General features: G+C 38.5%; 3 protein-coding genes across 3 annotated transcripts; all 3 read right to left on the bottom strand.

The window, feature by feature from the left end:
- Positions 1-289: 289 nt before the first annotated feature.
- On the bottom strand, positions 290-1221 carry LOC125930246 (olfactory receptor 2A12-like). The gene is given in 2 exon segments (XM_049642016.1): positions 290-747; positions 750-1221. Coding segments are annotated over 2 exon segments (930 nt in total).
- Positions 1222-11242: 10021 nt separating this feature from the next.
- Positions 11243-12178, bottom strand: LOC125930259 (olfactory receptor 2A25-like). Its single transcript, XM_049642028.1, has one exon. It carries the CDS (start codon positions 12173-12175, stop codon positions 11243-11245), a length of 933 nt encoding a protein of 310 aa, XP_049497985.1. The 5' UTR covers positions 12176-12178.
- A 10969-nt stretch (positions 12179-23147) lies between these two features.
- On the bottom strand, positions 23148-24239 carry LOC125930244 (olfactory receptor 2A5). Its single transcript, XM_049642014.1, has one exon. The coding sequence runs from the start codon at positions 24140-24142 to the stop codon at positions 23210-23212; it is 933 nt and encodes a 310-aa protein (XP_049497971.1). The 5' UTR covers positions 24143-24239; the 3' UTR covers positions 23148-23209.
- Between the last annotated feature and the right edge of the window lie 2622 nt (positions 24240-26861).

Below are 26861 nucleotides of genomic sequence, written 5' to 3'. Positions count from 1 at the left end.
AACTTTATCAAAATGTAATATTATTTTGTGGACTTATTTTACTAATATTTTCTTTAAGATATTTGCATCTCTGTTCATGAATAGGATTAGACTGCAATTTTCTGTTTCATAATGTTTATCTCAGGTTTTGTATTAATGGCTTAAATGGTTAGAGTATTTATATTCTCATTTTATAAGAAATCCAAAGATAAAGACTACTGAGTTTGTTAAATTAAGGGACTCAAAAGGGCATTCAAAGACCCAGAACCATGAGGAAAACTCACAGGCTTGGAATACTCCAAACCTTCTCTCACACTGATGTCTTCTTCCTCAGAAATCTCCTCAGGGCACCCTTCACCTCAGCATTCCTCAGGCTGTAGATCAGTGGGTTTAGCATAGGGTTGAAAAGGCTGTAAAACAATGATAGTATCTTTCTTTGTTCTTGAGAATGGCGGGATTTGGGGGCCATGTACATGACAATGGCACTTCCAAAGAAGAGCACCACCACGCAGAGGTGGGAGGAGCAGGTGGAGAAGGCCTTTCTTTGGCTCTCAGAGGACTGGATCCTCAGGATGGCGAACAGGATGCACGTGTAGGACACCAGCACCAGGCAGAGGGGCCCCACTAAAACAAACACAGAGCCCACAAAGAGAACAGTTTGGTTGAGTCTAGTGTCAGCACAGGCCAATTTGAATACTGACATGATTTGACAGAAAAAGTGGTCGATTGTTTGTGGCCCACAAAAGGGCAACCTCAGGATGAGAGTAAATGGACCAGAGCCAAGAGGAAGCTGAATATCCAGCAAGTGGCAGCCAGGATAGTGCACACTCTCCAGCTCATGATGACAGCGTAATGTAGGGGGTGACAGATGGCCACATACCTATCATAGGACATTACCACCAAACTTGTACACTCTGTGACAGCAAGTGCCAAATACAAAAAAGTCTGAAGTAGGCATGGAGCAAAGGAGATGGTTTTCTTCTGCATTGTAAGATTTGCCAGCATCTTGGGGACAATGCTTGAGGCATAGGACATGTCGACAATGGCCAGGTTTGAGAGGAAGAAGTACATGGGGGTGTGCAGTGTAGAATCCCAGCAGATGAGCCCCAGGACCATCCCATTTCCCATCAGCATGAGGCTATAGAATAGCAAGAAGAACCCAAAGAGGAAAAGTTCAAGTTTGGGGTCAACCTGGAATCCCAGCAGGATGACTTCTGTGATCCATGTCTGATTGCTTCCCATGTTCTTTTGACACACAGACACAATGCCACACGTAGGATAGGAGTTTTGGAGCTGAGGGGTAGAAAAGGAGAAAGGAATGATCTGTTCATACAGAGTGAGAATTTATGCAGGGGCCACAAATCAGTAATTCATGGATCCAATCCAGTCCAAAGTCTGTGGTGTTGACCTGTCCATTTGGCTTTTGGAGACATTTAACAAATTTAGTTATTTACCGATATTAAAAATTAGTAGGCTTCACATAAAAATTGGAGTCTCTGGCTACTGTTTAACAAATAGAAGAAATGTCATTTCTTGAAATTCACTGTAAGCAATAATCAGCTGCAGCTAATAAGGAGATAGAGTCAGATTCTCTTCCATTTACCTCCACTTCCACTAATTTCTATTTTCTCCCAGAAATACTATTAACAATAATAACAGACACTAACAATGTTATCATTGCATTTACACTATTGGTTGTATATTTAGTTAAGAAGAAAGACCTGTGCTCAAGAGGGGTTCCTCAGCCTTCCTCTACTTCAAACACATGAAGATGAGAAATCAAAATATAAAATACAACCCCCCAAATAGATATCCAGAGTTTAAAATGAGGTCATTCCCACAATGCCAGAAATGAATCAGAAACATGTATGCTCCAAGTGTGAAGGCAGAAAGTTACACCCGGAACTCAGCTCTTACAGAGTCAAGGCAAGTTTTGGGAGATGGAATATACTAATACAATCGTTCAATCCTAAGGGCTTGGATATAAGAAGAAGTTTAAAACAGCTATTGGGCTGCTGGATAAGGTGACTACAAAGAAGACAATATGCTTCCTGGGTCTCTCATTAGATCACCAGAGCCTGAGACACTATTATATTACATATTACATTTTATATATTGTATATGCAGGGCTCATGGAGCTGGGGTGAAGAATAACAAAAATTCAAAATTACAAGACAGAGAGAAAGAAAAGGTGGAAAAAGCAAAAAACCATGCTAAAAAAAAATCTTTCACTCAGCAGGTGTGCCTAAACACTTATTTTGGGAAAAATAAGTCCTGCTAAATAGGAAAAACAAAGTAAACATTTGGAACTTGGAATTCACTCAAGATTTAATAAAGCTATGGCACAATCTCCCAAAGACTCCAAGAATGGTTAGGATGCTCCAATAAATTAATAAAGGCATAACAATTACTAAAATGCTTGATAAATTAAGAAAAATGAATAAGGTAGCCCATAAAAAAAGAGTGTATAAAATGGATCAAGCACACACATTTGAAATAAGACATGATGCCACATCATTTTGTAACCAATAAGGAAGATCATTTCCAGACCTCACATTAAAGAGAGAAATAGTGCATTGGAAGGTCACATTTAAGAACCCTCCCAGATGTTAATACAGACAAACAAAGGGGTACCATTTTGAAGGTGCAGTCTTGAGACATGATTAATCGACTGAGCAGCTAAACTTAGACGTGATAAAGTTTCCAGAGCAAAAGAATGGAGAGAACAGTGAAGATATAATACTTGAAGAGATTTCACGAAATCAACTCAAAATAGAACTCAAAAATTCAAACTAGACCTAAATCCTTAAATGATAAAAAAAAAAAAAAATGCATTCCACTTAAGGAGTGCAAAAATTAAATGTACAGTCAAGCAAAATGAGGTATTTTTCATTACTGAAGAATATGTGAATCTTCAGATAAAAAAATGTATTCTGATAACAGAATAGGATAAATAAAAATTCCCAGTGATTGCAAGTTCTTAACAATTGTCTCTCCAACTGTCGTCTTTCCTCCATCGCCTACATTTCACTGTATCTAGACCCTGTGGGTCTTTTATTCAATCGATGTGTAGTCAATCAACTTATGTCCCTTCCAAAATCCTTTCAGATTGTTTTTCTTTTTCTCTTCACCACGTGATAGATTTTTTCATAACTATACCCTAATTGTACGTTTACTCTATGACTGACACCAGGTTAACATTTATCCCATCTACCTAATTTTTTAAAAATTTAAATGACTTTACTTTTCCTTCCTAAGACTTTAAAGGTGATTCTTACCATACACATTGTTCTTGATTCATTATAGTGCTCTTTTTATTTCATTCATAGGTTTCATGATTTTGTCATAGCAGCAATAATTTCATTTGTGTCTTCAGCAACTTTTGTTAGACTGTTTTATCATTTACTTTTTCCGGGATTAAGAGGAAGTACTAAGAGTTACCAAAGGTAAAAACACTGAAATACATAGGAACGACAATTCAATGGCCGCTGACGGCAGGAAAGGGTCTGAAGACATAAGCTACTGCCTTTAATGTGCCAAAGAGGTAAGCTGATGTTCCAAAATTTTGTATCTTCAAGAACTCTCTCTAATGAATGAGAGCAAAGTGACGCATTATTGGATATACAAATAAGAAGGGTATTGATACCTACAGATCCTTCCTAGTACACTATTAAAGTATATTCCTCAGGAAGAATAAAAGCGAACTAGAGGTAAATCAAAATACACAAACAATATTGACACAGCACTTGAAAAATTATGCTGGTAAATTTTATAGCCTGTGGGTTATAAAATAATTATTTTGGTATTTTGAAGAGGTGAGATGAAATCTTTTAAAAATACTAACTAAACAAGGAAGGGATGTTTGATAAGTGGCAAGTGCTGAGATTCTTGATAAGAATTGAAACCCCAGTGGCTTTAAATTTTTTAGAATAATTTATTAAACTTGGATGTTACCAATTAATGAAAATCATCAAAAACAGACATAAAATCTACAGTTTCCAAAATTATAAGGCAAATAAAATAGATTAAAAACATTATCAATCCAGCAGCAGGCAGAAGGGAAAAAAGGAGAAAGAAACAAATAAAATTTTGATTGAAAACACAAAATAAGCTGGCATTAATCAATGTATATATATATATTATCACGTTACATGTAAATATGTCACTAAAAGACAGAGTTAATCATATTAGATGGAAATCAGAAAAACAAGTTACAAAACCCTTCAAGAATCATACCTAAACCACTCAAACATAAATCAAACTCTCTCTGTGTCTCTCTGTCTCTCTCTCACACACAAACATATACAAAGGCTAAAAAATTAAGTGAAAAAAAGGGGAAAAAAGAGAAAAATGACAAAACAAGTCCTTGGCCACATAAATACGTAATACCATTCCAAAGCATCTATTGGCACAGAGGAGATACTGTACAATACTAATTGGGAAAAAAAATCCACCAACAAGATAAAATTCAGGAGCCATTTCCTAAAAAAAGACTTAGCAAACTTCAAATAGAAAAGAACTTTAGGGGAATCTGGGCGGCTCAGTCAGTTAAGCATCTGACTTGATTTCAGCTCAGGTCATAACCTGCTTGGGATTCTCTTTCCCTCTCTCTGCCCCTTCTCCCCCCTTCTCAAAAAATAAGTAATAAAAAGAAAAGGACCTTAATCTGAGAGAGAGTATTTACAAAACCTATAGAAATATTATACCTAATTAATGAAATAGTAAAAGCTTTTTCTCTGAGTTAGGAAACAAGCTTACTGTGCTCCACTTACACTAATGTCTAGTTAGCACTGACTCTATAACTAGCCAGAAATAAAGCAGAAAAGAAAAAAGCAAAGGGCATAAGAATTAAAATGGAGAATATAAAATGTCATTATTCACAAAAACACAATTATGTATGTAGAACATTTTTAAAAATTTATAGATAAATTATTGAAATCAATGAGTGATTTTGTAAAACTCTGAATTCAAGGTCAATGCACAAAATGAAGGATGTGTGTGTGTGTGTGTGTGTGTGTGTGTGTGTGTGTGTGTGTTTATAGATTGGAAAATTTGTAAAGTTCCAAATCTCTCCAAACTGATCTATACCTTCAATGAAATTCAAATCGGAATCCCACCAGGTTTTTTTTTACATGTGGAAATTAATAATCTTACTGTAAATGTTATATGAAAATGCAAAAGGTCAAGGATAGCAATGGGAATCTTGAGAAGGAAGAATGAGGTAAAAGGAGTTAGTCCATCAACTACCAATACTTATCACAAAGTCACAGTGATTAAGTCAATGTGGTATTGGGCAAAACAAACAGATCAATGGAACAACTTGATTGACTCAGAAATTCGGAAACACACACACACACTCATGCATGCACATTCAAGTGCACTCATATGATCTACAGCAAAGGTGGCACTGGTATTTGTGATACATGATGCCAGGTCAGTTAACTATCTAACGTGGAACAAAATTAAAACATGGCCCCTACTACACCTAATACACAAAATAAACTCCAGGTAGGTTTTAGATCTAAATGTGAAAGGGGAGAACAAACTTGCCAGAATACAAATTAGAGGATCTTAGAGCTGCAGATATTTCTTACACAGAATCCAAAGAAAAGATTTTCTCATTACAATATTAAACACACTGATGTGGATTCTCTTACTTTTTTTCTTTTTGAATTTTTAAAATTTAAGAACAACACATTTTTGCTTTTTTTTTTTTTTAAAAAAACACTTTTTGGGACCCTTGGGTGGCTCAGTTGGTTGAATGTCCGAGTGTTCACTTTGGCTGAGGTCATGATCCCAGGGTGTGGGATCCAGCCCCGTGTTGGGCTGCACACTGAGTGTAGAGTCTGCTTAAGATTCTTTCTCTCTCTATCTCTCTCCCTCTGCCCTTCTCCCCAGCTCACATGTGCACTCTCACAAAAAAAAAAAAAAAAAAAAATAGAAATAAACTTTAAAAATTAAAAAAGAAGCAATTCTCAAAAGTGACTTAATAAAGAGCTCATTTAAATTCTTTAAATTTTATAAAGCAAATGTTGTCACTGAACATGGTGCCAGACACAGAACAGAGGTGAAATCGTTTAGTAGTAGTGGCTTTTACTACATTTCCATGAGCTGTACTTTCCTCTAAACTTTACTAAGTGACAATAGTGGTCACATAATTCCATTCTAGGATCTGACAAAGAGTTTCCCTAGGATGAGGACTCCCATCCCTGAACAGTAAGCCTGGAACGCCAAATAAGAATAAGCGAATCAGGCACCTCTCCCAGCTTCACTGATAAAGAAAAAATAATAATGGAACTTTGTAAAATAGGTATAGGATGTGTCCCTGCCACTGACCAACACCTCCCTCCTGGGAGGCTTATAAAAGAAGCCCCAGTGTTCTCACTTTCCTGGTTGGAAAATATCTCTAAGCTGTAGTAGGAGCAGGTAGCTCAGTTGGGGAAGAAATGACAGGTCAAGGAAAATTGCAGAAGATCTCTGGCTTCATCTTCTCCAATTATAAAAGGAGGCTAAAGGATTAGATCCTTCTTAGGCTCCTTTCTGTTTGATACCATGAGTCACAGATATCTAATTCTACCAGGTGTGACTTCCCATAGGTGTGACTGGGGAGGGGTTGTGACAGCATGAATGCCAGGTGATACTGTGAGGACACCCCCCCACCCCGCAACATAGTGGGAGAAAGAGGTCTTCACAAAGGAGACTGTTCCTTCTTTTTAAACCTGACGATTTCTGCCAGCCTCCTGGCTTGCTCTTGTGTTAACCATCAACCAGCTTTATATATAATGATTTGTACAAAGGGGAATGCTATTTCTGGTGTAGCTCTTAAACTGGGCTTGAATGTACAGGAAAACTCACAGAGATGAGGGAATGAGTCGCCGACTCCCTGGAGCAGGTTTGGTGGATGAGGAGACACAGATATCCTTTCTACCTTGACCAAGAGGACAGTACTCAGGAGTGTTCAAGACACATCTGGATATGAGGGCGTTGTACTCTGATCACCTACAACCACCCCAATTCACAGAGGCATACCTGTGCATCCAGGGAACACATTACAAAGCGTCTTCACACATTGTCTTCCCTACAGACTAGTATAAAACCTGCCCAGAGTTCTCCAGCTTTATCATCCGTGTGGGTATGTGTGTGTGCACCTATTTATGCAGAAAAGTGAGAACTCAGGGAGAATGGCATGAGTGATCCTACTCAGGAGGACCTTGGCCTGAAATGTAGCAGATACAAGTCATATTTCATGGCTTACGTCACACAGTACAAGAAGCCTCAAGTATTTGGACGTCTTATGTACTTGATCTTCAAGTGTGCCTGGTTCCATGTCCCGTTTTGGAATGGTTTAAATGTTACGGTGTAAGTGTGCCCCCCACTCCCCGGGGGCTTGTTAAAGAAGCACCTATAGTCAAAGGACTAGATCCTCCCCAGGGAGTGAACAATCTTTGCTGAATAGTATTACTGTAAAGTGAATTATAAAAAATTCCCATTGCAAATACTTAGTTTTACATGGAAACTCACAGAGATTGAACCTTATTCCCTCCGTGCTTTCTTGTCTTCCTTTTATTGCAAGCCACTCCCTAAATATTTCTTCCTTTTTTTAACATTTATTTTTCCATCACACACTTTAGGGAGGTAATTTTAGTGTCTCTGTGCTAAGCCTTTAGGTGTTAGACTGAATTTCAACAATGAATGTCTCTGTCCACCTCCACACATCTGGAGGAAAACACAAAACCCAGATGACTCAGACCCCTTTAAATTCATGAGTATTCACATCAATTTGACCCTTGATGCTACCAGAGCGCTTCCTGTTTCCTGTTTCTCTAGTCTCCTCGCCAGGTGATTTTTCCCTCATATTTTCTCTCTTTAAGCCTCCCATGAGTCCTCCCACTCAACAGTCCCAGCTACTGACTGACAGTGACTGAGGACACAAAAGAATCAAACAAGAACTTGCACAACCCTAACACATTGACGGAGTTCCTGGACCTGCACTTCTTCCCCAGCTCCTCGGCTGTTACTGCGAAGTTACTGGGTTGTCCATCATGAAGGACAGTCTGCCACTTAGGCCAGGAATCCAGCCCTCCCGCCTACTCAAGAACTGTTCTCCCGCCATTTGTCTCAAATGCCTTTGCTCCTGTTCCTTTAAACATATCTAGTCAAATGTGAGACCGTTTTTCTCACCAATTATCTTGACTTTGCTAAACCCAACGACCGGTTCTCTCTCCTTATCTGACTTGACCTGCCAGCAGCATTTAACACAGTCCATTGCTCCCTCTTTGAAACACTCCTTTCCCTTGACTGTCATGATATTCTGCCTCCTCCCACCCCAACCAGTGGTCCTTCTACTTTTCTGGCTCTTCCTTCTCTGTCTCCTTGGCTGGTTTCTCTTCATTTCCCATGTCTATGAACACTGGCATTTTTCAAGGTTTGTTCTTTGTATCTATTTTCTGACCACTTTCTATGGCGCCTCCTTGGTCCCAAGGATTTTACATGCTAATAACACTTAAATTAAAATGTCCTGCCAGGCCTCTTCCCAAATACAGTGTTCTGGACTGAATGTTTGCCTAGTACACATCCCTGTGAATCAGCAGTGTCCACTGACCTCCTATCTCAAGAGAGTAAATCCATCATCATTAAAGGCACTGAAAAGACTCCAATTGTAAGCTTCCCTCTCATGCCTTCTCTCTGTCGTTGAGAGTGCCTGCTTTATGTAGAGACTGTTTCATAGAATACGTTTAAAAATGCACTTCTATATACCTATCCCTTCTGTTCTCTTTCTCTCTTCTCTTCCCTCTCTTTGGTGATCAATATTACTTTATATATATTTTTACACTGCTAATTAAACATGTAAAGTGCTCATTGTATTCTCAGAGGTTGACAAAATTTAGTCTTAATTCTACAATTTGGATTAGAGTTTAAGAGTACAGGATTCATGGTCTACCTAAATTCTAATCCTAACATTACCATTTATACTTTAACTGTTATTTGCTGTCATATTAGATGTTATGATGTTTTGTTCCTCTGTTCATTCCTTCATTACTGGCCCCTTTTTGTCAAATATTTTGTAGTGCACTGTATATTTTTTGAGTTATTTTCTTAGTGGCTGCCCCTTGGGCTTATGATCAGCATTTTAATTTATAATAATATGGTTTAGGTTAAATCAACTTAATTTCAATGGTTTATAAATAACCTTCCTGTGATCATCATGCTTTCATAAAGTGAAAATTAACCCAAAATTAGTTTTGTAGAATGATACTAGAGATTTATTTACTTCTTTGCTCTTATATTGCTTAAACCTTATTCTCCCTCTCCAGAGGCTGCAGAGATGCTGATTTCCACTATGAGTGTAGGGCTGTTGCTTTTCGAGGATTCTGCAGAGCTGGGGAGAAAGTGATGGAAACACAGCAAGTTGAACCATCCCAAAACTCACTGTTCTTAACAAGGTCAGCAGTGTTTCTTGCATAAACACTCCCCAGATTGTTGCCTCTTTTTTCCCCCCAGAGTTCTTAAACAGTCAATTTATACCAATTTGTCAGAGTACTTTTTTCTTTATGGAGCAGAAGATTTTTGGAGATCGTTGCTACATTATTTCTGTTGACCAGTGCTTATATTTTTTGAAGGAATATATATAAATAAGTATATATATTAATACTATGTTAACATATTAATATATATATGATCACATATATCCATATTGTCCATAATGGTATTTATTTTCACACAGCTTTAATTAATTTTTAAGATAAATTTTGCTTATATGATTCTTTGAGAGAGTCTCATAAAAATGCATTGCTTGGGCAAATTTATAAATAATTTTCCTGTGATCATTGTGCTTTCACTAAGTGAAAATTAACCTGAAAATATCTAATATTACTTTCATACAATGATACTATAGATTTATTTTTTCCAAAGACCTCAATAAAAGACTTTTACAATTAAGAAAAAAGATTTTACTTTCCAGACTTGAAATAAACTCTCTGTTTGTCATTTTTTTCCCATAGCGGAGAATTTTCCAGTAGCTGCTTAAATGTTATCTTTGGTAACTGACTTGTACTTGACAATGTTTGGCCCTCTGCTAATTATATTCATTTGATTCTCTGTTCTACCTCTGAGATAATATATTAGTTTTCTAGGGCTGCCATATTAAACTATCACACACTGGTCTGCATAAACAATAGAAGTTTATTTTCTCACAGTTCTAGAGGGTGAGTAGTCTGAGATTTCAGTGTGGACAGGGTTGATTCCTGCCAAGGTCTCTCTCCTTGGCTTGTCGATGGCAGTCTTCTCCCTGTGTCTTCACATGTTTATATCTGTGTCCTAATCTCTTCTTATAAGGACATCAGCTCTGTTGGGATAGGCTTACTTTAAACATCTCACACTGATATAATTACCTCCATAAAACCCGATCTCCAAAACATCCCCCTTTGAAGTATTACAATGCCATGACTTCAACATATTAATTTTGAGTGAACACAACTCAGTCCAAGACAGCTAATTACTTGCTTGTCAGACAATGAAACCTTACCACATGGTATGTATGATTAAGGGCCACAAACCAACTTGCATAGCATTTGCTTCCCAAGTACCTGACTTGATCTTTCAGAATAACCATAACTTTTGGAATATGGTTCAGGATTATATGGCCCAAGTTCTTACCGTGTCCTTATATTTACTAGCCAGACATCTTTTGTGTTTTTCTTGTTGGTCGTGGCGTCACAGTTATATTTTTCATTCTCTATCCCATGAAGCCATGGCTCATGCTCTTCCTAACTTAAATTGATTATGCCTTAGAAAGCATTACTATCACGGGAATTTATATAGGAATTGTATTTTAATTGCAGAACTATTTTTGAAAGAGTAGACAACTGCTGGATTTCAAATATTGAAATTACTATGTATCAATCTCTGCTAATTGCTGTATCTTAAACATTCTGCCAATACCTTCCTTTATTTTATAAAATGTTGTCTCTGAGTCCTGATGGCAGAAAAATATACAAATTTATTTCCATTCATTCAGAATATTTAATATAATTATATTACAAGTATGTCCACTATTCAGCTGGTCAGAAGTTATTTTCATTTTCTTGTGTAGCATTGACTTGCGATGCCAGAGGGAGGAAAGTAGAATGAGCTTTCTTGGGAGCTAGGAAAGTGTGAAGATGAAAAGGATGCCCTTGAGCATGTTTATGAATCCTGGTAAATATTGGATGAGATGATTTCTCGGGTCCCTTTAAACTCAGTTATTTTATTATTCTACAGATTTTCATGAAGTTCGCTCTTTTTCAAGCATCCTCTTCAGAGCAGCTTTGACTTCTTTGTTCCTCAGACTATAGATCAGAGGATTGAGCATGGGATTGAAAAGGCTGTGGAACAGGAGGAGATATTTCTTCTGCTCCTTGGGGTTCCCATTACGGGGCCCAACATACATTATAATGGCTGTGCCATAAAAGAGTCCAACCACACAGAGGTGGGATGAACAGGTGGAGAAGGCTTTCTGGCGCCCCTCCCCTGATTGAATCTTTAGGATGGCACATAAAATATAAATGTAAGATATCACAATGGAGGAGAATGGTCCTACCAACACAGATACTGCCCCAGCCAAAACCATAGTCTCATTAATGTGGGTATCTGCACAAGCAAGTTTGAGGACAGCTATAATTTCACAAAAAAAGTGGTTAACTTTCTGGGGTCCACAGAAGGGCAATGGTATGAGTAACACTAGATGTACTAGGGCTAGGAGAACTCCTAAAATCCAGGAAGTCAATGCCAGGGTGATGCAGACTCTCCAGCTCATGATGACAGAATATCGGAGCGGGTGGCAGATGGCCACATACCGATCATAGGACATCACCACCAGGAGAAGACATTCAGTATGAGCAAAACTCAAGAACAGAAAGGTTTGTGTCATGCAGCCAGCAAAGGAGATGGGCTGGTCTGAATTCACGAGGTTTACCAGCATCTGGGGCACCGTGTTGCAGGCATAGGCTATGTCGACGATGGCCAGGTGGGAGAGGAAGAAGTACATGGGGGTGTGCAGTCTGGAGTCCAGCCAGATGAGTCTCAGGATGAGCCCGTTCCCCAGCAGAGTGAAGGCATAGAACAGGGCGAAGAGCCCAAAGAGAAGCATCTGAATCCTTGAGTTGAGAGGAAATCCCAGTAGGATGAACTCTGTGACAGAGGTCTTATTTCTCCCCATTTCTGTGTGAGACAGTGGGGCTCCCAAGCCTGAATGCCTGAGGGAAGGGTTTAAACATGATGGATCTATGTTTGTCGTTGTTTATTTCCTAAGAAAATATCTTCAAGGATGCTTTTGTCCTATTAGTTACTTACTAAGTGAAAATTATGCATTCCAAATGAAACAGAAGGAAATTTTTTCACTTCAATAAGCTAAATGCTAATATTCTGTTAAAATATTCAGTAAATCTGGGATGCCTGGGTGGCTCAGTTGGTTAAGTGACCGGCTTCGGCTCAGGTCATGATCTCACAGTTTGTGGGTTCGAGCCCTGCGTCGGGCTCTGTGCTAATAGCTCAGAGCCTATAGCCTGCTTCAGATTCTGCATCTCCCCCGCTCTCTGGCCCTCCCCTGCTCATGCTCTGTGTCTCTCTGTCTCTCAATAATAAATAAATGTTTAAAAAAATTAATAGTATTCAGTAAATCTTATGTTTCTTTCCAAACCAACTTTCATCACGGTTCAAATGTTAATACTTAAGTGGTCTTCATAGGAGCGGGTACTTTCCTCAGTTTGGAATGATTCTATCAGAGGTTTGCCCATGCATATTCTCAGATTGCAGTATGCATATCTCCATACGTGTGAATTTGTACTGATGTCTCTTAGCTAGAATATATCTAGAATATGAGGATGGGAAGAAGGATAAGGTGAATGTCAGAAAAGCTTCCATCAGGTTTTCTCATGAGTTTTTGCCTTCAATATATAAATTATTTGTTAGCCTTGTGATCTTCACTGACAGCATAATCTTGAACAAAGTGAGAGAATGGCAGGCTGTTTGCAACAACTCTGGCCAGGTTTCAAATGGAGACCTTTGTCTTTTGACTCTTGTACCCACGATGTTCTATTCTGATTGTGCTATCTCATTATCAGGATGTTACCCCACCACCCCTCTTATACTCTATGTTATATTTACATTCTGTATCTATCTACCTACCTATCTATATTCCTACACTAATTTAAGGACTCTTGAGTCCTTATTACGTGCAGTGTGTTTTCTATATTATTCTATTCCATTATTTAGTAAGAATTTTGGTTAGGGGGTTCCTGGGTGGCTCAGTCAGTTCAGTGCCTGACTCTTAATTTCAGCTCAGGTCATGATCTCACAGTTTCATGACCCCACATCAGGCTCTGAGCACTGACCACATGGAGCCTGCTTGGGATTCTCTCTCTCTCCTTCTCTCTCCGCCCCTGCACCACTTGTGTTCTGTCTCTCTCAAAATAAATAGACTTAAAAAATTTTTTTTGAAATGTCAGTTGAATGATTTCATGGTGGATCATAGCCTAGGACTTAAAAAGTACTGTCCCTATCCAAGGCTAGAGCAAGAGCCCTAACTATAGATTCGTATTCATAGTATTAGTAACATATTTTAAAGCTTCTTAACTCTATGTGAAAAGATAATTATTATTTGTCATGAATCTTTCATTTTTTGTGGCTTAGTAAATTAGAAAAAATCTTTCACCACACAGTGGGTGCTCTGAAGTTGGAATCATTGTAACTTTTAAGCCATTCCTCCTGTTTTCTTGCCTGTCTGACTCCATATCTTCAGTCCAGAATCCATCTGAATTTCACCAAAATAAGAATCCTAGAAAAACTCGTAATTGAGTTCCTATCAGTTCCCCATCCACTTTTCTGTTAAGTTAGTATTTGAAAGCTTTCATAAACAAAAGTGAGTAAACTTTTGTCCTGCTTTAAAGACAGAATCAGAATTCAGAACAGAAATTATTAAAGGATGATTTTATCTTAGTTCAAAAAATAAGAATCTCCTTGGAAGCTGGTTGTTTTATTAGAGCTGAACTTTAGGTCAGTGAATGTTTGAAATCAGAAATTGATTAACCATCTATTCAAGATGGGATTCCTGTGTTATGTGAGAAGTTGACCCAGAAGAATGCTAACGTCCCTTCCAACTATAGGATTCCTTGGCCCTAAATGTGTAGAAAAGTGTTAGCCATTTCCACTTTGACTTTCTTGCAATATTTGGAGTAAATGGAGATAACAATGCTGTTTCTAAAATTTCATATGATGAAGGCACACAATAAACCAGAGTAGGAGGGCCAATTTTCCTCCTACCTACAAGTAGCTAAAAGACAAAATATAAAATTCACAGATATTTACTAAACATACCATATGTCCTGCTACGTGTCTCAGCTGAGGGCATATAAGACGGTTCCTGTCTGCTGGTGTATATAACCTGATTGGAATGACAGGACTGCTAAAAACATCCACAAAGATGGTAATTCTTATATTTAAATAACTCACCACAAGAAATTTCACCTTCAAAAAGAAAACCTTCAGGACACACTTCTTCTGTAACAAACTCATTTTTTGGTGCTTACTTAAGTTCTTACTTAAGTTCTTACTTACTTAAGTTCTTACTCCGTAAGTTCATGAGGCAATAGAAAGGTTTGCAAGAAAATCTCTCAAACAGCTGTTATAATTTAAACAAGAAACACGGGGTACCTGGGTGGCTCAGTCCGTTAGGCTTTGGACTTCTGATTTCAGCTCAGGTCATGATCTCGCAGTTCATGGGTTCTAGCCTCGCATCAGGCTCTGTGTTGATAGCTCAGAGCCTGGAGCCTCCTTCAGATTCTGTGTCTCCTGCTCTCTGTCCCTCCTCTGCTGACGTTCTGTCTCTTTCTGTCTCTCAAAAATAATGAATAAATGTTAAAAAAAATTTTTTAAATAAACAACACTACATGCAGGAGAGGAAATGATACATATTAGGTGTATCTAAATTATCCTATTAGCTAAGGCTATCAATAGCAGAAATTTGGCATTGACAGGCAATAGCAATTGTATTTTGAAATATGATTGCTCAGTACAGCCTGTTCGAAATTGTGTAGTGAACAAAGACTAGGTAATAAACTTGGCTCAGATTCACAGCTAAAAATGAGATGACAAACTCAATAGAAGTTGGGTGAAGTGAAAGCACCCCAAAAAAGTAAATGGCATCTGTAAGTTAATGCTGAAATTCGTTTCTTCCCATGATCTCTTGCAAGAGAAAAACTTCTCCACAGGGGCAAAGGAATCTCTTTCAGAAGAGAGGATTTAATCTCTGCTCAGCTCACCCACCTCTCAAGATGCTTCTGAGTGTTCGGTGTAGGGAGAGATGAACACCTGTCCGTCACACCGCGGTCTGCTGCTCCCGGGGAAGGGGGGGTCTCGCTGTACTTACCTCTGGTTTCTCTAGAAGGATGTTCTTGACAAAATACTGCTGTTGCGGATTTCTTCACTCATTGTGGAGCCCGTGATCCTAAATGTGAGACGCATTAGAATGCCTTCCAGGCTCCTTCATACATCACAATTACCACAAGCTTGTTTTATTTCGGTTTCAAAAACTCCAATGCCCCCCCCCTCCCCCGCCACATCCCTAAACCGCCAAATAGATTAAGTGGTATTTAGGACAGATGAAACTCATATTTTCCCCATGCTCGCTGGTGTTGGCTAAGTTTTATACCACACCTGATCTGATGGACCATGCATCCTTTTTTTTTTTTTTTCATCAAATCACCACAAGGAATACAATTTATAAAGTAAGACCAGGTAGCAGGACCTATAGAAGCTATGAGGAACATGTTAAGGAGTTAGGAAATAGGATAAGGTATCCCAATGGGACTTGTTAAGTCCTGTTTTGTAGGATTTACCTGGAGTGCAGAAAGGGAAGGAAAACTCTCAGCAGGAAACAATCTCTATTTTTTAATTTCCAGAGATTCTGAGCTCAAGGGGACTGGAAAACCAAGGTCCCCCTAGGTCTTCCCTAGGTAGCCACCATTTTCTCTCTTCTTAAAATGGAAATTAACTGACCGCATCTTATAATTCTGGGGAATACAAGAGTCAATTTAATAGTGACTTTGTAATTTAAATTTATTTTGTTCTTTTATCTGAATCAACTCTTATACACAAATATAAACAGGGTAAAATATAATTCCTAAGTTAAAGTTATTTTAATGTACATGCCAACTAAGAAAATTGTCAACAGACTGATTATTTTTTAACCTGAGAGCACTGACCTGCCTTAGATCTGAAATGGGCTTTTCTCCATCACACCTGTTCAGGGAGAGGCTTACTGGTGACCAGCATCCAGCTTGCACCCTGACATGCTGGAAAGATGCTACCCCTCCTACTGATAATATCCAAGGGCATCTGGTGCCTAGAGAGAAACACTCATCATTACCTGTATTTTGTTCATGGTCCAATTTATTAAACATACAAAATTACTACTTTTCCTCCTTTTTTAAATCTACTAGCATAGAAGGGTCCTATTTTTCTCAAAAAAAAATGTTTTTGCCTTAAGTTCTTTTTATATGAAAAATATCTTTTGTTTGATACTGAATATACTGTTTGGTTTACTGATTATTTAAGATTTTTTGTATTTATTTTACCTTTTGAGATTTATTCAATAAATTACTTTTCTTCTACAATCCTTTGGCAGTTTTGCTGCCAATGTCATATTAGCCTTGTAAAATGAACTAGACACTTGTCCCTCTTTTTCTGTTCTCAAAAAGGTTTTATATGATCTGCAAATTAGCCATTTCTTGAAGATGGGTAAAATTTGCCTTTAAAACCATATGACTCAATGTTCTCTGATTGTAGGATAATTTTGGTCATCAATTTTTTTGAAGATTTCCTGTCTAGATTTTCTATTTCTACATAAGGAAGTTTTAGTGATATTTCTAATCTTAAATTTTATTGTAATAATTTTGTTCATAGAGTTGTCTTTTCAATCTCTACTTTTTGGTTATATAACTTATTATTCCCAACATTGTATATATAGACCTTTTCTCTTTTGTTCTTCTCATCAGTCTTATCTGTTTTAGTGGTGTTTGTTTGTAAAAGGAATCAGGTTTAGGGGCCCTGGTGGCTCAATCGGTGGGTGGAGCATTCAACTCTTGACTTCAGCTCAGGTCATTACCACACAGGGTTTGTGGGGTCGAGCCCTGCCTCAGGCTCCATGCTGACAGCTCGGAGCCTGCTTGGGATTCTCTCTCTCCCTCTTTTTCTGCTCCTCCCAACTCATGCTCACACTCTCTCTCTCTCTCAAAATAAATAAATAAACTTAAAAAAAAGAATTAGGTTATATTTTAATGATCTTCATACTCCATTTTTATCAATAAAGTTTGTTGTTATATAAATTACATCCTATCTTTAATTCTTGATCATTTTCCTGGGTTGAATATTTAACTTACTTTTTGCGTCCTATTTTTTTAATAAATGTAATCTGAGGTATAAATTTGCTTTTCTTCTACCATTTGAGCTGTACATCTCAAGTGTGATATTCAGAACTTTCATCATTATTAACTTCATTTTTAAAACACAAAGGGGATACTTTGGTGGCTCAATTGGTTGAACGTTAGACTCTTGATTTTGGCTCAGATCATGATGCCAGGGTCTTTGGATCCCAGGGTCTTTGTTTTTCAAAGCCTGTATTTTTAGTTTTTTTTTGGGATTATCAATTTGTTTCTGAGAACATTTGCTAAATCCTTTACTAACAAGTTAAATTTACAAATCTTTTCATTATAATCCTTGGGGGGTTTTCCCCCTAATTCTACACTGTAGCTATGTCATCACATACATACATATTTATGATTGTAACACTGTCTTGATAGCTTCTTACCTGTATTTGTATATTATAACCCTCTGTATGCTAATGAATGCTTTCTGCCTTATATAAACATGAATGCAAATTTATTTTTTATTTATAGGTAAATAAACTGTTTATAAAATTAATCTATATTTAATAAACTATTAAAAATAAATAGTTTTATTAAAAAACTATCATTTGTATTGTTGCTTCCACTTATCACATATTTGTTCAGGGATATGCTCTTCAAGACCCTTATTCCCAGATTTTTTTGTGTGACTGTGTTTTAGTTGCTTTTGTAAACAATATATAAGCTATATTTTATGGGTTTAAAAATATCAATGTGAAAATAGGACGTAATCTATTTTCATTCAACGTAATTACTGAGATATTTAGACTGTCTACCATTTGTGTTTTCTCTTTAGCACTCTTCCTCTTGGCTTTCATGTTTCTCTCTTCTTTTGCTTTCTAAAGAGATACTTTAACATTGTCTGACCTGGTGCCCACTCTTTTTTTACTTCATCATTTTGCCTTCACTTAGTGAACAAAATTCCTAAAAGTCTTGGTCATTTTCATTCAGAGTATAGGTAATACACACATACCTATAATAACTGGATCACCCTGAAACACATCAGGCAATTTTAGAAATATTTTACAGTAATTTTCTGTTCTTCAACTCTCATACCTGCCTAGATATTTGATGTCATCACTCATAGTGATGTCCCAAATTCAGAGTGTTTTATAAACCTCTCTTTGAATCCGATGGGAATCCCATAGGAACAGAAAAATCATATATATTATTTCAATAGAGAATTTAATGTAATAAAACGGTTACAGCAAAAAGGAGCAGAGAGAATTTAACGTAACAAAATGGTGACAGGAAAAATGGAGCTCTGTGATAAACAGGCAGGAGCTGTGTGGGGCAGCTGCCATCTCTAGGGCAGAGGTCGGTGTAGTTAAAATCTAGAAGGTCAGAGGAATCAGGGTCCAGACTACCGCGGAGGGGAGGTGGCCCCCCAGCTTGCACAGTTGTTCTCCAGGGGGGTGGGGGGAGGAGGAAGACTCACTTTGGGGAAGTAAGAAAACAAAGGCTGCAGTGACAGACATCAGCTGCCACTGGCAAGCTAAAGAGAGATTGAGCCAACCTGACAAGACGAGCAAGCAAAAAGGAAAGAGCAAGTCCCTTTCCCCCTGGTCTAGGCTCACAGTGTCCCTTAAAGCTCCCTACCCACACAGCACAAGCAACTGTAGGCCACTGAAATCAACAATCCAAATGCCCCAATGTGGTTAATCTAAACTGTAAGCTTAGGTACAATATGCTGGGGTTTTCAGATTTATCATTGAACAACAAGCTTCTACATCATTCCTACTGAGAACTAATTAAGGGAGAGACACAAGAGGATGTGACTTGGATGTGGTACCAAATAGATTTGTTAACTCCTTACCCAGAACTGAACCCACCATCTTGTCATAGGAAACACTATCAAACAACAGGCCTTCCTGACAAGACCCAGCCCTCATGCAACTTAAAGCACAGAGGGGCAGAGAATGTGTGCTTCGTGTTGATGGCTGACACTCAGTGGGAGGAGAGAGAAAGATGGGCAGCCAGGCACGCAGAGTTGCATCTCACAAACAACAACCTGGAAGACTATTTTAAGTGTAATTCGCTCCATGTGGATTCCTCCAAGGAAAAGGTAGTTACTCCATGCTTACTTCCTTCATACACCATGCCCAACACAAACAACCCAATACTCAAAAAAAGTATTGCATTGTCGTTTCTGGACTAGCGCTTTTTTTTTTTTTTTTTCAGGTCTTGCTAAGTACCTGTTTATTTGCACTCAATACATTTGGGAAAGTCTGCTACATAGCCCGGGTCACTGTGACCACAGAACAACAGATGAAAAAGATAAAGCACTGAACAGCAAGAAAAATTCATCCCACCCTCGTGAGGATTTCAGTGAACCAGTAAGAAATTGAAGATAAATAAAATAAACAGATATAGCCTTCATCTTTTACGAATTACTTCCTCCTCAAATTTCCCCCATATATACACTTTGGAGTGTTTATATATATATATTCAGTGCAAGAAATGGTAGCACCAGTACATTTGAAACACCTCTGAATAAAGAATAAAGCTAAAGCAATTCTGCATACATTTCAGTGTGGTGTAAGAACGATATTACACTATGGTGATGAGGGAGAGGCTCTGATAGCACCCATCTGCTTTCTACATAAGAAAAAGAAAACAAATCTAACATCACTTTTTAAAAAATTCTACAAGCCACATGCCAAAAATATATGTTTTTTAAACACGACTGCTTATCATGTAATTAATATACAAATGTTACATGAACTGGAAATAAAGACTTAAAAAGGTTAACAGCTAAAAAAAAAAAAATCAGGTAAACTGGTGCAGCCACTCTGGGAAACAGTATGGAGATTTCGCAAAAAGTGAAAAATAGAACTACCCTATGACCCAGCAATTGCACTACTAGGTATTTATCCAAAGGACATAAAAATACTGATTTGAAGGGGCACAGGCACCCCAATGTTTATAGCAGTGCTATCAACAATAGCCAAATTATGGAAAGGGCCCAAATGTCCATCGACCAATGAATGGATAAAGAAGATGTATATAAAAAAAAAAAAGATGTATATACAATGGAATATGACTCAGACATAAAAAAGAATGAAATTTTGCCATTTGCAACGACGTGGTTGGAACTAGAGTGTATTATTCTAAGTGAAATAAGTCAGTCAGAGAAAGACAAATACCATATGATCTTACTCATATGTGGAATTTAAGAAACAAAACAGATGAACATAGGGAAGGAAAACTAAAGTAAGATAAAAACAGAGAGGGAGGCAAACCATAAGAGACTTTTAACTATAGAGAACAAACTGAGGGTTGCTAGAGGGGAAGTGGGTGGGGGGTGGGCTATATGGGTGATGGGCATTAAGGAGAGCACTTGTTGGGATGAGCCCTGGTGTTGTATGTAAGTGATGAATCACTAAATTCTACTCCAGAAACCAATGCTACCCTATATGTTAACTAACTTGAATTAATTTATTTATTAATTTATTTATATTTTTTAACTAACTTGAATTTAAATAAAATCTTGGAAGAGGGGTGCTTGGGTGGCTCAGTCGATTAAGCCTCTGACTTCTGATTTTGGTTCAGGTCATGATCTCATGCTTTGTGGGAGAGCCCCACATCGAGCTCTGTGCTGACAACACAGAGCCTGCTTATGATTCTTTCTCTCTCTCTCTCTGCCCCTTCCCCACTTATGCTCTCTCTCAAAATAAATAAATAATCTTAAATAAGTAAATAAATAAAGAAAATCTTGGAAGAAAAAAATAAAGTCCTATAACTCAAATACTGAAACAATTAATGGTAATCTCCCATACACTCAGGAATTTTCTGTTATCTGTTAACAAAATATGGTTTTGCTTTTATTTTCTCCTTTTGAGTCAGAGCTACTCTTTAGACCTGCTGGAGGACATCTCTTCATTATTCATCTACACTAGTTATGTAGGGAGAAGCTTGGCCTTTCTCATCTATTTTTTTCTCAAGTATTTTTGAACTCACATAAAAATGAATGCAATCCCCTGAGTTTTCTATTGGGTCCTTGTAGAAACATTCTGAATTCATACTTATGGATTATGTTTTGTGTGAGACACATTATCCTATATTTACCTCTTCCTCTTTCTTCTTTTGGTTTAACCTTAATTTAAGGTATACATATTTTAGTGACTATAGTAATTTTCTAGGTATAGTTAAAACACTATTTTTATAAAAAATATTGCTTGTTTTTCTTCTTTCTACCTTTAAAATACGTCATGCAGTAACTCCATAGTGCTTATTGTTACATTTGGAACCAATATTTTTTTATTCAAATTATTCTTTTTTGGAGGAGAAGGAAGCAAAGCAAGTTTTTTTTTTGGGGGGGGGAGCAGAGCAAGCATAACAGGACAGAACAAGCAATGTCCTGATACTCTGGATATATGGAGACTAAGATAATGGCTAAAGACAAAATGTTTTGCCCAAATGCACTAGCAGGCAGAATAGTCAAGGAAGAGAATAGTCAGCAACCAGGCTTTTTGAGAAGCAAGAGGAAAATAGTGCATTAGGGGAGAAATGGAAGACAAAGGTTTCCCTGTGCATCTTAATTTCATGCAAGAAGAAAAAGGGAGACTGATAATGATACACGAGAGGATGTGGAAAACATAGAAAGACCTACAGAAAGTGGAAATAATGTACAATCACATATATCACACACCTGAATGGCATGTGATATCCCAGAGTAGAGAGGAAGAGAATTCAAAAGACGCCACACTGAGCGTGTTAAAGAAATCCCTGTTGTCACACTCTGTTGGCCACGTAGGTCCCAAACTTGTGGATACAAGGAAACAAATTGCTCTTCCTTATCATTCTGACCACTCGGGTCCAGAATAAGTGATTAATATCACTTAGAGCATAATATCACTTAGAATTTTGTTGAGGTTCCTACAAATCTTTATCAGACTTTGTCATGCTAGTGGTTCTAAATGTGAGTTTACAACATCATGTTAAGCTGCTGGCCTCCCTTGGAAGAAATCCCTCCAAGAGTTTGTTGCTTCTGTGACATTTTATGCCAACCTCCTAATGGTCAATTGTTACCTACATCTGGCTTTGTAACCTGAACACTGGACAAGGCAACTCTCCCTAATAACTGAGTCTCATATTTATTCTAAACACAAACTCTTTTAAAGTAAATGGAGCATAATTAAATAAAATGAAACAAAGATCCTGATATTTCTCTGCCTCTCATATACATATAAAAAACCCATAAAATTAAACTTTGCTTTTCACAGGAATAGACTCCTCAGGCTCTGATGCACATAATTTTTCAGAACTAATGTCATCCTGCTTAGACTTTAAGTTCCAGATGAGGGTGTTGGCTCTACCCACAGTCCTCACTGTATTTCCTAGGAGGGGACTGCTTAACAAGGTCACTATTTATTCTGTCTTGCTAGAGGTGTACTATTGTACAGAATCGATCATGGCATTATTAGCATATACTTACAGCAATAAAGGAGATGGAAATCTTAGATGAACTTAAGGGGAGATGTCAGAGAAAAAAAGCCTCAAAAGAAAAGAAACTGGATCTTAGGTAGCTCTGGGGATTGGCCATAGGAGTCCATGGCTCTCTGCTCCAGTGTTTCATCACTACACAATTCTCGTATGGCCTGTACTTTGTGATTTTCCACTTACACCTTGTGGTCTGGAAGTACCCCATGCTTAGGGACAGAATCTGATCAATATATAGTTTTAATATTGAGAATCTTATACACGAGATTTTTGTAAGGCATTTGTATTATCATCACCCCAAATGTCATAGAAAACAACTCTTCCACCGTCAAGACCATCTCTGGCATCCCTCACATTGATCTCTCCAACCACAGCACTCTCCTCAGGGCGCCCTTGACATCGGTGTTCCTCAGGCTGTAGATCAGCGGGTTCAGCATAGGGTTGAAAAGGCTGTAAAACAAGGAAAGGATCTTCTGCTGCTCCTCAGGGTGGCGGGATTTGGGGGCCATGTACATGACAATGGCGCTTCCAAAGAAGAGCCCCACCACGCAGAGGTGGGAGGAGCAGGTGGAGAAGGCCTTTCTGCGGCCCTCCCCGGACTGGATCCTCAGGATGGCAAACAGGATGCGCGTGTAGGACACCAGAACCAGGCAGAGGGGCCCGACTAAGATAAACACAGAAGCAGCAAAAATGACAACTTGGTTGAGCCAGGTGTCAGCGCAGGCCAGCTTGAGGACAGACAGGATCTCACAGAAGAAGTGGTTGATTTCATGAGGCCCGCAGAAGGGCAGCCTCAGGATGAGAACCACATGGACCAGGGCCAGCAGGGAGCCACATGCCCAGGAAATGATAGCCTGAACCGTGCATACTCTCCAGTTCATGATGACAGTGTAACGTAGGGGGTGGCAAATCGCCACATATCGATCATAAGACATCATTACTAAGATGAGACACTCAGTGTGAGCAAAAGCCATGTATAAAAAGGTCTGCATTATGCATGGGACAAAGGAGATCATTTTTTCCTTGTTCAGAAGGTTCGCCAGCATCTTTGGGACATTATTTGAGGCATAGGCTATGTCAACAACAGCCAGGTGGGAGAGGAAGAAGTACATGGGGGTGTGCAGTCGGGAATCCAGCCAGATGAGCCCCAGGATGGTGCTGTTCCCCAGCAGGGTGAAGGCATAGAACAGGGAGAAGAGCCCGAAGAGGAACACCTGAGTCAGTGGGCTGAGTGGGAATCCCAGGAGAATGAATTCTGTGACCCATGTTTGATTTCCTGTCATTCCCTGACAACAGTATCTGTATCAGTCACTGCTGCTGAGGAACAAACTCTGATCTGGGTTACTTATTTAACAGAAAGAGGGGTTTTAAGGTATTTACTGTCTGTTCGCTCAGCTGGCAATCCTTTCCAGAGCCATTATGTCAACTCCTTTAATCCACTGTAAAGCAGAAAGAAAAATCTATTCAGGTAAGTAGTGCAAGTGAGCACAGGATTTCATGCACCATTTGGACTTTTACACAATTTTATTTAACTTTGATCGCGAGATCTATGTTTTTACTATTATGATGGCAGCCACAGAATAATGTGTTTTCCAGAATGACTGTTTCATTTGGGAAGTCCCATAGCCATAGTCTCGTATACTTTTACTTTCTAATTGATTTAGATTTCCAATTTTGTTCCCACTTCCTTTTTATCATTTGGTTTGTGCTGATTTTATAACTTGTTCAGAGTATACTGCACATAGCAGGTGCTCAATCAATGATAGAGTAAATAGGGGCTCCTGGGTGGCTCAGTTGGTTAAGCATCTGACTCTTGATTTCAGCTCAGATCACGATCTCACAGTGGTGAGGTCAAGTCCCACCTGCTTGGGATTCTCTTTCTCCTCTCCCTCTGCCCCTCCTCTGCTAGTGTACTTTGTCTCCCTCCCTCTCTCAAAAAAAAAAATAAAAAATAGAGTAAATAAATAAATGAATTAGGGAATAAGATTTATAAATGTCACTTCAAGGAGGTCTGTTTCCCACTGTGTTCACTAGTTTTGGGGCTTTAGCAAATGAAGTCGTCCCTAAGTTTTTTACTTTCTGAAGCTACACAGGAAAATCTGACTGTTTCCCTTTTGAGCATGAGCAGAGCAACATCACTAATCTGGCCAGCATTCATAGAAGTAATTTATCTTATAGGGTCAGGGCAAGTGGATATCATGTGAAGACTTAACAGTGTAATACCTCTACTGCTGCCCCACCCTACCCTCTTGCAGGACTGCTTCCCTGGTTCTGCATAGATCCTACACCCCACTGCATTTGGACAGTTCCTAATACAGCACCCATTTGTTGCATGTATGGATGAATGGATGCATAGTTGGATGGATGGGTGGATGGTTGGAAGATAGGCATTACACTTGGAATGACATCCAAAGTGCCTATCCTGGGACTTAATCAAGACTTTGTCTCTTTCATTTTCTCTGGCTGCCATTCCACCAACCATATGACCACAGGGATGACAGAAAGGGAAATCCTGAAATGTTCCATATACACCTATTAAATGACAATTCATGATACACATGATCATTCTCAATAGGCAGCTTATGATTCCAACTCTGAAAATTTCAGCCCTATCTTAAGACCAGAAAGTTGCCTGCCCTTAAGTTGACCTTGTACCTCCTGTTCAAGACGCTAATTTCTGGAGTCCTTCCTTCCTCCAGACTCCAGCTTATTTCAACTACTGCACTTTGAAAAAAGCCCTTTACTCACTGTGGCACCAGCCCTTGTCTTATCTCAGAGATAGGATTAGATTTAGAGGAAATTGCACAGAAGTCGGCAGAGATTTTGAAGATCTGAGGACTTACCCCCTCCAACTGTCTCTGAAAGAGGGACTTTCAGGTGCAAGCCTTGTCCCTGTTCCCTTGACACAGGCTGATGCAGGTCCTGGGGGCTTCTCACTGTGAACATCAGCAGTAAAGATTTTATAGCAAGCTCATCTTCACCCCAAACCACCCAGATTGTCCCTGAGTGTCCCTGGGGGAGATGAGACAAGGACACATAAGACACAGATACCATCTCTACCAGAAGAACAAAAGTTGTTTGTCTCTCTGTCTCTATTTCTCTGGGCCCTGCGGATGGATGTTCAGAAGAAAAGGAGCTAGCAAGTGATGAGTTAATACCCAGTTGGATCCATACGCAGGAGAATAAACATACTCCTGAGACCACACTGCAAATTATACCCCCTAAGTATTTGATGGTGATGGGTTCCTGGATCTCCATCTTGTCTCAGATGGATTTTGTGAAGCTTGTAGGAGGCAGAACATCACCTTTATGAGATAATAGCTTGAAAGTCAACATGAATTTTTTCTTCCCTCCTTAGATAATTATAAGATGGTTGTTGGTAGATCAGGAAAACTCTATCCACCTTCTCAACTATGCTGAGAAAGATGCTGAATCCTCTCCATATAGTACCTGAGATTTGATACGGGGTGTTGGAAGTAAGGGAAAACAGAAACCAGAGTAAAGCTGCTCTTGAAGAGGTTTCTGATAGAAGCCTCGGAGTTTGGAAGGTATCACATCTTTACTATGATATACTCATGAGTTCCATGAACCTTCTAATATAATAATGCCTTGGGCTGAGATATTGACTTTATATTCACATAATAAAACATAAACAGAGGATGTCTTGAAAATTTTTGATTGTCTCTCTCTTGTGGGTCAGTCCTGTGTGTGTATTTGCTCAATAGGCAAAGTTTTGGAAAGAAACATCCAAAACTCATTTATCAGTTCACATTTGGTTCTTTACATGAAAGAGGAGAAATAGACTGTTAATGTGTGAACAATATGGTTCTCTGTTAACAAGGGAGGGAAGGAAGTATACCTATGGTTTTTGGCTTACATCCTAGTCAAGGATTCAAAGCATATGTATTTCTATGGGCAGAGTAAAAAAACTCAAGTAATAAGTGTCCTGAAATTTTGGAAGAGTGAAAAGTTTATAAGCTATGTACAGTGGTTACAAAATTA

Source organism: Panthera uncia, chromosome A2 (assembly GCF_023721935.1).
Source record: "Panthera uncia isolate 11264 chromosome A2, Puncia_PCG_1.0, whole genome shotgun sequence".
NCBI lineage: Eukaryota > Metazoa > Chordata > Mammalia > Carnivora > Felidae > Panthera > Panthera uncia.
The sequence above is the reverse complement of the archived record's forward strand: the minus strand, read 5'-3'. Positions and strand labels throughout refer to the sequence as shown.

Excerpts from the sequence above, each read along its gene's own strand:
- LOC125930244 (XM_049642014.1), bottom strand. The coding sequence starts at position 24,142 with ATGACAGGAAATCAAACATGGGTCACAGAATTCATTCTCCTGGGATTC.
- LOC125930259 (XM_049642028.1), bottom strand. The coding sequence starts at position 12,175 with ATGGGGAGAAATAAGACCTCTGTCACAGAGTTCATCCTACTGGGATTT.